The sequence below is a fragment of the Globicephala melas genome, chromosome 13, assembly GCF_963455315.2.
Source record: "Globicephala melas chromosome 13, mGloMel1.2, whole genome shotgun sequence".
Lineage (NCBI taxonomy): Eukaryota > Metazoa > Chordata > Mammalia > Artiodactyla > Delphinidae > Globicephala > Globicephala melas.
This window is the reverse complement of record NC_083326.1, coordinates 29,659,266-29,670,914: the sequence shown is the minus strand read 5'-3', so window position 1 is coordinate 29,670,914 and position 11,649 is coordinate 29,659,266. Positions and strand designations below refer to the sequence as shown.

The 11,649-nt window shown below is 47.4% G+C and overlaps 2 protein-coding genes across 2 annotated transcripts in view; one reads left to right on the top strand and one right to left on the bottom strand.

The window, feature by feature from the left end:
* The window catches only part of TXNL4A (thioredoxin like 4A), a 33,898-nt gene that overhangs the window by 693 nt on the left and 21,556 nt on the right, over positions 1-11,649 (top strand). The window lies entirely within an intron of this gene.
* The window catches only part of LOC115859363 (putative 2-hydroxyacid dehydrogenase SE_1879), a 32,406-nt gene continuing 20,994 nt past the window's right edge, over positions 238-11,649 (bottom strand). Inside the window, 6 exon segments of the mRNA XM_030868271.2 lie at positions 238-692; positions 4,604-4,697; positions 6,140-6,154; positions 6,157-6,317; positions 7,777-7,948; positions 9,461-9,842. Coding sequence (XP_030724131.1) covers positions 536-692; positions 4,604-4,697; positions 6,140-6,154; positions 6,157-6,317; positions 7,777-7,948; positions 9,461-9,842 — 981 coding nt within the window. The 3' untranslated portion in view covers positions 238-535.

Below are 11,649 nucleotides of genomic sequence, written 5' to 3'. Positions count from 1 at the left end.
CCCTCTTCATGGTCATCCCTGATAATTCCATACTGGGCATTGACAGTGGGGACTTTTTTTCCTATAGCAGCCCCAGCACTTAGAACAGGACTTGGCACATAGGAGGTGCTCAGTAATCCTTTTTTTTTTTTTTATGATTGAAACAAAGGGATAGTGATTAGAGTATCAGGGGGACTATGTAATCCAATAAAGTATCAGAATTTATCAGGATCGAAAGCAACATAGCTCACTGGGAAATCCGTAGACCTAGTGCAGGCTTTTGGACTTTGGACAAGTAATTCTCTGTGCTCAGTTTCATTACGAATCGTAACAACATAACTTCCCTCATACAGCTGCCTTGAGGACGAAGTGAGAGTGTAAGGAAAGAATTTAACAAACTTTCAACGGGTGGTAACTATGATTACTATTCCTTAAGTTTTTCATCTAAGTAGTATTAATTCAATCTATATAATGGACTCTTAACATACAAAGTTAGTGTTTTTTGTCCATTTAATCTGCCATGTTTTCATCCCATTGAATTCTCAGCCCACATAAATCATTTAAATAGCACTTCATTAGGAATAGGAAGGCCATTGAGAGAAGCCAGGATGCTTTCAACCAAATTTTCCATTGTCTGTCGTCTTGCTTGATGAGTTGCACTTCCAATGTGAGGTGTCAGAGTGACGTTCCTCAACTCCAACAAAGGATGATCTCTGAAATACAGATTAATTGAGGAAAACTATTCAGAGTTGTTTCATTTCTTTAATGTCATGTTATGGTTTCCTATCCCCTACGCTGAGATGGGGAAGGCTGTGGGAGCCTTATGGCGTACTCTTAATGACACCTAGGTATGACCACTGCTCATCTAACCCTGGTTTGGGTGACCCAGCATTTCTGGGTGGAAAATACGTATCCTAACTGCACCCAGGCCATTAGTTCACAATTGCACAACATGCATGATGGATTAAATGACACTGACCCACAGGACAAGAAAGGGCCTTGGGGAATTAGGTGTTGATCTAGGCATCTTGGGACAAGCTGAATGTGCCTTTCATGGGAATAGCATTCAGAGGGGAAAGATTTATTAACTAGAATTAGCAGATTAGAGGGAGCTGTCGTCCAGGAAGAAGGCAAAGGATGGGAGTTAGCCTGGAAAGATAATGAGGTTTTAGTGAAGTGGGTCAGGCAGACTCAAGCATAATGATGGATAATATTAGCACCCAGGATTGGGAAAGTGCTATGACCTGGCCCAGCGGGCATCCTGACTACTTTAACAGAGGCCAAAGTAGACATGTGGCAGTGGTCCCCCATCATAGATACTGTGGCTCAAGGGGCACACCCTTGAGAATCTTACAGACCCCAAACCTATGGAAGTTCTCTGGGGGCACCTGTAATTTATATCAATGCAGTTTGACTGCCCTCACCTCCAGGAATGACTGAAGTAAGACATATCCTGTGGTACAGTTAGCAGTGGTAGAAACTATTCTGAAAAACACTCATCCTCCCCTTATGAAGGAGGTGGGTCCTACTATATAACATCACACGCTGGAAAACAGTACAAGGGTGCGAACTGAGACAGGGTGACTGGCTTTGTCCCAACTGACTTGGAACCCAGAAAGAACTGAATCACGGCCAACTGTACAATACCTGCCCATAATAATATCTGGTGTATAGGCAAGAGACAATTTTGTTGAGAAGGCATAGCAAATACCTCTGCAATTGTTATTGATTTGTTATGTAATGAAACTGCATTGTACCACGACAATACTGCAATATGGTATAACACTGGCATTGTTGGTAAGATTTAAGTACCTCATGTAAATAAGTCAGATGATAATACTGACATTGGCGATCAATGGGAAGTGACTGGCCTGAGGAAATACTGGATTTAGGTCAATACCAGCTAATTTATACACTAAATAGTGCTACACAAGTTCATCATAATGTACAAATAGTGGTAGATCCAGAGGTTGGGGGGAACAAGTAATCATATTGGTACAAAAATACAATGGGTTAGTTTCTTTAAATCTATCCCTGCCCCACATTGGCTCCTCCAAATGTTAGGCGAAGTCATACTGTATCTGTCATATAAATACTGTAATAAATGTAGATAATCCAATAAACACCATTTTGCTCTGAGACAGCTAAGGCCAAGGGCCAGTGGCTGGCCTGTGTAGTAAAGAATTAACTCAGCAGGCAGGCTTGGAGTTCTTGAACCCTGCACATTCCAAAGATAGGACTGGCCTTTGACTGGCCTCTGGAAGATAACCTGTGAGCCCTTGAGATACACTGCCTGGTAAGAGTGTCTTATACTTGGGGCCTTGAGCAAAGCCAGATAGTTTATGCTAGTGATTTAATTTGTGGTGAATACCTGTTTTTGTTCGCCTAGGGCTCTAGGCCAATCTGTATCAGTTTGACCTCTGCAGGGTCTGGAGACGACGAAGCCAGTGTCAGACATGTGGGCACTCCACACCTACATGACTGACCCCCTGATACCAACACTGGGATGAGCTTCCCTGGTTGGAAATACTTAACGTGTGTCGTCACACACCATTGCTGGAGGTGGTAGCACTGTCCACACAACTCCATTGGGGGGACAACTGGAAGTGCAAGCCTGGTTCTCCTCAACTCCCCTATGAGTTTTCTCCCTTTGCTGATTTTAAACTATATCATTTCACTGTAATAAGCTGTAACTGTGAGTAGAAAAGCTTTTCTGAGTTCTGTGAGTCTTGCTAGCAAATCATTAAGGCTGAAGGTGATCTTGGGGACTCCTGGCGCTATTGGCAAATGAAGTTTTTCTTTTTAAAATAATATGCAGGGGGCTTCCCTGGTGGCGCAGTGGTTGAGAGTCCACCTGCCGATGCAGGGGACGCAGGGTCGTGCCCCGGTCCGGGAGAATCCCACATGCCACGGAGCGGCTGGGCCCGTGAGCCATGGCCGCTGAGCCTGTGCTCCGCAACGGGAGAGGCCACAGCAGTGACAGGCCCGCATACCGCAAAAAAAAAAAAAAAACACAGTAAATCCTTTTGTAAAGCAAAGAATACTTATGTAGTATGACTAAATAACCACAGGTTTCCGACTTTTTAAATTACTTTTTTCACAGTAAGTGGCATCAAAATGTCTCCCTGAAAAACCAAGATGAAAACTCAGACCTATCTGATAAATATACAGATTAGAAATTAACATGGGATCTGAATATAAGTTATTCATAAAATAGTTGTTAAACCTCTTGGCCACAAAAATGATTTCACATGGGACACTGGGAGTGCATCACCTATTAGAATAAACTAAGCTTTGGGATATAACCCTAGTATTTGCCTTGTGACTTGTGAGTAAAAGTTCATTTTAGCAGGCAACAGGGGTGATGACATGACTTCTCCATTTTTGAGTAAGTTGACAACTGTCTAAAATGGTCATGCTTCTTCATTTATATTGAAATTATTTTCTGTTCTAGATTAGTTGCTCTCTTATTTGGTCTTTACGCTCTTAAAAATTGAGAACCCCAAAGAACATGTGTTTATGAGGGTTATGCCTATCAACATTTATTGTATTAGAAATTAAAACTGAAAAATTTAATACAATCATACAGAAGCACACATTTCATTAGCTGTCAGAGTGATGATGTCATCACATGTCCTTAAGTCTCTGGAAGACTCCACGGTACACTTGTGTGAGAAAACATGAGTGGAAATAAATAACGTCTTACAGTATCATGAAAATAGTTTTGACTTGGGAGCTCCTCTCTAGTTGCTAGACAGGATGCTGCCTGATTCATGAATTATTAAATAAATCCAGTTAGACCTTTAAAAAGAAAAAAAAATTAGTTTTGACTTCACAGACCCCCTGAAAGGGTCTCCAGACCACATTTTGAGAAACTCTGCTCTGAATAAATTATTGTTTTTCTCAGAAATGTCTGTAAGTTCTATGACCAATCTTGATAAACTTAGGTATTAAATTTGGTCATAATGTCAAACATTCATCTGACAGTAGTTTGCTTACTGGATAGAAATCAAAGCTGGAGGAATCAAAGCTAGGAATAGCTGGTTTAATGAATGACAGCATCAAGATTCCAAATAAGTGACAGACCAAGACTCCAGTCCCAACAGGCTGGATCACTGGGTCAAAACACACAAGCAAATGAAATTAAATACAAATAAATGTAAAATTCCACACATAAACTTAAAAAACAATTGAGAGAATAACAATTTCAATTTTAGCTGACTAAAAACTTAACGAGTTAAGGTGCAGTGAGGCTTCGAGGAAGGGTGCTGCCAACACAGCCTTTGTGTAATTTCTCTACAGTGGTCAGGCCACAACATGAATACTGTGTGCCATTCTCAGGAGCACATTTTCAAAGGACTGTAAAATCTAAAGTGCTGGAAGGCAAGGTGTCTGGAAATGACATCATTTAGGCTGCAACTGAAGGATAGGAAGATACTTAGCCTCAAAAAAAGAGAGACTAAGATGAAATGTAGTGGTTGTCTTAAAACACATGAAGGTTTGTAAAGAGGAGAATAATCAGAGCTCGCCTTTGATGCTGCAGAAGGCAAACCAGGGTCGGTGGGTAAAGGGAGGACTACTTGGCTTGATCTGAGAACGGCTGTCCTGTGCAGTCTCCATCCACGGCAGGGGTTCTGGGTACGTCACATCCAGTGCTGCTGCTTTAATGACCCCGGTCTGAAGGGCTTCCACCAGGGCGTCTTGATCAACTAACAGACCTGGGTGGACGAGACCCCTCCTCGGTAGGTCCCACAGACAGTGCACTCTGGTCACATTCACTACTGTTCAAACATGTCTTGATCTTGTCACAGGTTTGACAGCATGTGAACTTCATTCTGCCATTTCGTTCTCAGACACTGAGAGCCTGCTACATGCCAGGCGGCGCACTAAACCCTTTACAGATGCTGTCTCGCCACCTCCTCCACTTACCCAGCAAAAGTCAATACTCTTTTTACACGTGAGGCTTGTAGGTTACATGCTCAGCCAAAGTCACATGCTTCTAAAGCATCTACCCAGATCCGAGGCCAGGTCTGTCTGACCCTGAGCCTGGGCCCTGCCACTTCACCACACCGCCTCCCAAAGCCACCGCAGGGTTCCGGGAAACAGCCCCCAGATAGTAGTTTTAGGTACACGTTAAAAAACCAAACAGCCACAAACATCACCCATAACTGCATTTCAAATACAAGATAGCAGCAGCAGCTGAGAAGGAAACCCCTTCCTCCCAGCAGAGACCTTCAAGGAACCTCCTTCCCGCTGGCGTGCTGAGCCGCCCTACAGGTCAAGACACAGCACCCAGCCTGCCTGTGCTGCTGGTGGAGAAACCTAGTCCCAAGCTCCTACCTGGGGTGTTTGTTTTTCCAGAATCTTTACTTCGTCACCGACCTCTGACATTACCAAAAGCATATGATGCACTGGTCCTTCCTGCTCATCTACAGGGTCTGAATTTTCAGAAAACCTTCAAGCATACTAGCTTGGCCCTGTGGGGTTTCACGGCAAGCCCTGTTTTCCTTGTTTTACAGATGAGACACAGGTGGCTGCTGGTGTCACCAGCTCTCACATGTCTTCTGCCCCTGATCCCAAGGGCAAGCCGCCTGCACGTTTGAGGCCAGCACCGATCCTCCCGTGTGCTGGCACCCCCAGCGTCGAGCACTCCGATGCTTTCTTCTTCACAAATGCCACACCAACGCACCAGAAAATCTGGTTATCGCGCGGGGCCTAAAGCCGCCTGTAGGCAAACACACAAAGCTCTACGAAAATGTCAGAGAACCAACCAAACAAACTAACACAAAGTTATTTTTTTAAACTGAGGCTCTGAAAATTCATCCCCATAAATTTTGCTTGATTATACGTGGAAGGTCAAACTGATTCTGCTACCTGAGGAGATGCCCGTACTTGGATCTGAAAACCCCACAGTGTACGATTCTCATTCTTTTTGTTACTAATTTGAGGTTCAAAATGATGTGAAGACAAAAATCAGACGTATTTCTACATATAAAGTAAAACCCCTTTAACTCACCACCCAGCAGTCTAAGTGGATTTTTCAGACCATTCAGGGAAAAGCTTGCCTGGGAATGCTGAGAGGATGGCCATGGCTGGGGGCGGGGCCCTCCTGCACAGCCCCCACAGCCCCCCAGCCTCCACACAGCGGTGGAGCGCGCACCGCTGCCGATGTTGAGAGAGTAGCAGTGCGCTCCATCGCACTCAGCTCGCGCTTCCCGATCAGGCCCCGGGCCTGGGGCGTCAGGCTCACAGCCAACATCACAAAGTCCGATCGCTGAAGCAGGTCATCCAGCCTCTCACAGCAAGTGGCCCCAATGGCTTCCTCCTCCTCCGATTTTCTATGAAGGGAACAAGGGAGAAAAACCACGTTCTCTAGTTAGAAATTCATCAACTCCCGGAAGGAGTTTCTGAGAGGAGCCATGGACTCAGTCTGTCCTCCCGTGGGCCAGACCCCCACCTGGGTCCAGAGGCGGCTGGACCCCGAGGCCAGGGCTCACCCATGGAAACGCCGTGGGCGTCTCTGGGTGCTCTGAGCCCCGTGTCTGTGGGGTGTCACACCAGACTGCGAGCCCCTTGAGGTCAGGAGCTTCCTCTCACTCAACTTTGAGCCCCCAGAGTCTGGTACAAGCCCGATGGTGTCAGACATGCTTTCAGTGACGTCCAGCATTGCTGCATATGAGCAGACATATCAGAATTTCCAGAGAAAAATAACAAAACGGGAGAGAGCCTGGGAGTGCCATCTGTTCAACAGAGAGCAAGGATCCAAGGGTCTGGTGCGGGCAGGATTGAGTGCTCTGTTTTGGGTCCAATCCTAACTCCTGCTCTGGGCACCCCAGACAGCTGATTATTCAACAGAAATTCCAAGCTCCAGGAGGTCACAGCATCCCTGGTAGCCGCTACTGCCCTACAAATATGGAATACAAAAATACATGAATTCTTTCTACACATCTTGGCCACAGAGCACCTGAAGGAAAGAGGAACGACCAGCACACGCTGCCACTGTGAAAGCCCTGCCCACCTCACACGCCTTGTCCTGGCCTCTGCGGCGGCCCTCACCGCACTGGGAGCGGTGACAGCTACCGAAGCCTCGCCACTATCCACTGTGCAAACAGGGTGACTGAAAAGAGGGCAGTCCTGATGTGAAGTCTCCCAGCTCACCCTGCCTCTGGGAGTGGAAATCTATTCCGTGGCAACAGAAGCCACTGAAAGGCTGCGAACAGCGCCATCATCTGGCCGGTCTGCAGACGGGGCTGAAGTTCGAGAGCAGAGAGCAGCCCCTTAGAGGGCAGGGCAGGTGAGAAAGGCCGGGGCCTAGGCCGGTGGCAGGTGGCAGCGATGAAGTGAGAGTGAACAGGCAGGTCTGAGGGTTGTTCTGAGACAAAATTAACAGGACTGGGTGTTGGGCTGAATGCTGCTGGTGGAGTATGAGGAAGAGGGTTTCAGACTGAATACTGGGGGGGGAAGCATACACCTGTGTGTTATGTGTGTTCAAGTGTGGACAGCATCTCCCATGACCAGAAAGAATCACTGTACAAACTGAAACAGAGCACAGCTGTAGGTGAGCCAAAATCTCTTTTCTCTCTGGTGAAATTTTTTCAATGAAGAGAAGATTATCTGCTGCATTTCTGGGTGATCATAAAAACACAACAGTCCCTTCCTTGATCATCAGTCCTTTTTGGAGAAACAGAATAGGGGAATTGTATGAAAAGTGGAGGAATAATATATCTAAACTATATTTAAGGCAGTGATGGTGCAAGTTCTGCTCAGTCAATTTCAACTCCATTTTCTGAATTTTACCTGCGTTTCCTACTGCGGTAGAGAATCTCCATTTCAAATGCTCTGGCCCTCTGAGCGATCTTACAGCCAATGCTCCCCACGCCGATAATTCCCAGAGTGGTCCCTGTCACTTCTTAACCCATCCAGCTTGTAGAAAAGTTCTCCGTATGTGGCGAAATGGCCAAATGATGACCTAAAATAAACACGATGCAGAGTGGGCAGTGTGGACAGCACCACACACAAAATCCCCACAACCCTCACTGGGCCGCCAGAAGGGGAGACGAGGCTACAGGAAGTCCAGGGCGGACACTGGGCGCTCACTCATTCCTATCCGACAGCAAAATGTTTCTGCAAGGGAAGAATGACAGGAACAGGGCAGTTTCCTCATAACAAACCCCAGCCTCCTGGCAGAATGCTTTAAAAGAGCAACTTCTGGAACTTCCCTGGTGGTGCAGTGGTTAAGACTCCAGGCTCCCAATGCAGGGGGCCCGGGTTCGATCCCTTGTCAGGGAACTAGATCCCACATGCATGCCTCAACTAAGAGTTCATATGCCACAACTAAGGAGCGCATGTGCTGCAACTAAGGAGCAGGCGAGCCACAACTAAGGAGTCTGCCTGCCGTAACTAAGACCCAGTGCAACCAAATAAATAAATATTAAAAAAACAAACCCAGCAACTTCTTTCACATTAAGGGAGGATTTCTGGTTAAAATTTGTTGGTTTTGGCGTGTGCAAGTGTCTGTACATTTGTTACTACATGTATGTGTGTGTGTGTGTGACTGTGCATATGTTTGTGTGTGCATGTGTGTGTGTCTGTGAGTGTGCACACGTGAACCAGCAGTCAGAAACAGAACCGGCTCGGACTTCCCTGGTGGCGCAGTGGTTAAGAATCCTCCTGCCAATGCAGGGGACAGGGGTTCAATCCCTGGTCCGGGAAGATCCCACATGCCGCGGAGCAACTAAGCCTGTGCACCACGACTACTGAGCCTGCGCTCTAGAGCCCGCAAGCCACAACTACTGTGCCCGTGTGCCACAACTACTGAAGCCCACGCGCCTAGAGCCCGTGCTCCGCAACAAGAGAAGCCACCGTAGTGAGAAGCCCGTGCACCGCAGCAAAGAGTAGACTCCGCTTGCCGCAGCTAGAGAAAGCCCGCGGGCAGCAACAAAGACCCAACGCAGCCAAAAATTAAAAATTAAAATTAAAATATTGGAAAAAAAAAAAAAGAAACAGAACCTGCTTGGTTCTTGCCTCCTTTCCTCAAGCCCCTTCACCCCAGAGCTCCACCAGGACGACGGCCAAGTGCTGAAGTGCTGCGCTGCTCCTCGTGGGGTGCGCCCAGCCAGGTCCAGTGTGTGGGGAGCTGGGGTTCTGCCTGCTCACTTGGGGGCCTTCACCCCAGGGTAGCATGCTGAACGGCCAGTGAACTACTCCAAGGGCATTTCCGCAGTGGTGCTGAAAGTACTTCACACGTTGCGTAGTTAGTGGAATTTGGTGGAGGAGAAAACAGTGTATCAGACAGATCACGTGGACTGTATGAGCCTGGGTGCCAAGCTTGGCCCTGACTAGGCTGAAACAACCAAAAGTCGCTTCAAGTTCAGGGCAACAAAGTCCTGGACGCAGTGTGAAGAGATCAGGGCCTTATTAGGTGTGATATTAAGTATCTGTCATCTGATCTCTGGAAAACAAGCGTCTCCTGCCTGTTTACCTTCCACGACTCTCTGAGCTGCGGCCAGCAGCAAGGCCATCCCCAGGTCTGCCGGGGGGTTGGAAACGGCGTGTGGCGTGTTGGCCGCCTTCACACCAAAGCTGGCAATAAGTCCCGGGTCCAGGTGGTCCGGCCCCGCCCCTATGCCAGCGACGATCTTCAAGCAGGTCGGGGTGCGCAGCTCCTGGCTAACGGCCGGCCTTCCGCCCCAGACGTACACGGCTCGGGTCTTTGGACCCAGCTGTGTTTTATTTTCCAAAAATTCTTGCATGGTAATGAGATTAAAGCGTTTCTGCAGGTCTCCAGCATGATCTTCACATATACCATACTGTCCTTCAAGTCCAGACACCAAAACTCCAGGTAGGTCCTGATCGCCCGTGGCCTGCAGAAAGATAGATGCAATTTCTGCTGTCAGAGTCTTCAAGAGAACAACCCATATGCTCTTCTACTGCTCTTCAGATTTTCTAAATTACAACAGGACTGGAATTCATTTTATTTCCTGGAAAAATTCCTGTAAAACCTGTAACACAGCAGAGCTGGACTCTGAAGGTACCCATGCTCCCATCACTGCCACTTTCCTCCCCACCCGACGGGGGTCTTTATTTCTGCCCTTCGGCTGCGGTGGCAGCCTCCGGGCCCCCTCCGACGGCACTCCTCGTGATCAGGCCCTCGTGAGACCCCCAGCCTGGAGTGCACTTCTCGTGAAGAGAACGCAGCAGAAGCGAAGGCGGGTCCTGCTCTCCCCTGCTCCCCGCTCTCCCGGGGGGCCAGGGCCATGCTGGGAGGCAGCCCTGTGCCAAGGCCCAAGTGAGTGAGAGGCAGGACTTAAGAGGCTGGCCAACGGCCTGGGAGCCTAGGGATGACCGCAGCCCTGGCCAGCGCCTTGACTAAAGTTTCCCGAGGGACCCTGAGCCAGAACCGCCCAGGTAAGCCACTCCTGGACTCCGACCTGAAGACATAGCGGGTAACAGAAGTTTATGATTTTCAGCCACTAAAATTTAGGGTAATTTTATGCAACAATAACTAACAAATAAAACTGACCATCTTTTACTGTGAAAGTAAAAGATACTTTTTACTGTCTGTCAAACAAATAATGTTTTATGTTCTTTGTTCCTAATTAAAAAGAAGATATCTTTAACATTTTATAGCTTTCTTCCAAAAAGAAAACCAGTTGCTTTCAAGAGTTGAGGCTAGTGAATGTATTTTATCTTTGGGTCACAAACTTAGCTAAAAATGTTTACAATGTGTTCAAAGCTCAGAGCATAATGGGCTAAAAAACTTGTTTACTTTTTGGACTTTCAGTAAAAGATTAATAGAGTTTCATTCAAGATAAGATCTCAGCTATTTTGATAGAAAGGAGTCTCAACTCCTGACTGCTTTGACGTTGGTTATGGAGCAATGGCACACAGCCATCACACCATTATTGTCAGTGGTCGTACATGGAAAAGATCCAAGATCCTCCAAGTGACTCGTGGCCGCTCCACGAGTGAAGAGGGAGACAGTCCCAGCCGGGGCACATAGACGCAGCAGGGATGGGAGCACCGGGCACGTTCAAGAGCTCGCTCCATCCTTGGGCTCTGTCTCTTGCTCTATAATTCCTTTCACGAGCACCAGCCTCTGACCATCTCCACTAACAGCCAGGAGTCCAGCAAAGGAGCACGAGACCGGAAGTGGGACCCGCCGTCAACAGCTTCCTGAGAAGGAGCGTGAGCCCTGTTCGCTGCTGATGCCGAGCCCTGTGCGCAGAGGAGCGGGCAGGGCCGCAAGATGAGAACTTTGGCTCCGGCACAGCTCTGCGGCTGATCAAATGTCTCCCGGGCTTCCTGCGTTCTTGGTGAAACCGGAGTGATATCAACAGGTAGTGCTTTATAGTTGCACCGTAAGATCATATTTCATTCTTCTCCCCTAATTTCTGCATAAAGAGAGCTAAGTGGACATGCCTCTGGCAGGTGTCCTTGCATGCACAGTACTGACATGACGGTTAGGTCGGGAACATTCTGACCACAAAGGAACTCACCACAAAGTAGGTGTATTTTTACACAACTGCATTTCGTCTAAGTCAAAAGATAAACCCATGTGTGAAATTTGGAAAAGTCAAAAATTTTACAGCTTTGTTTTTGGTTAACAGAGTGATAGTTCAGACATGAAAATGCAGTTAGACTACGTTTTCTAACTGCTATGTGCATTCT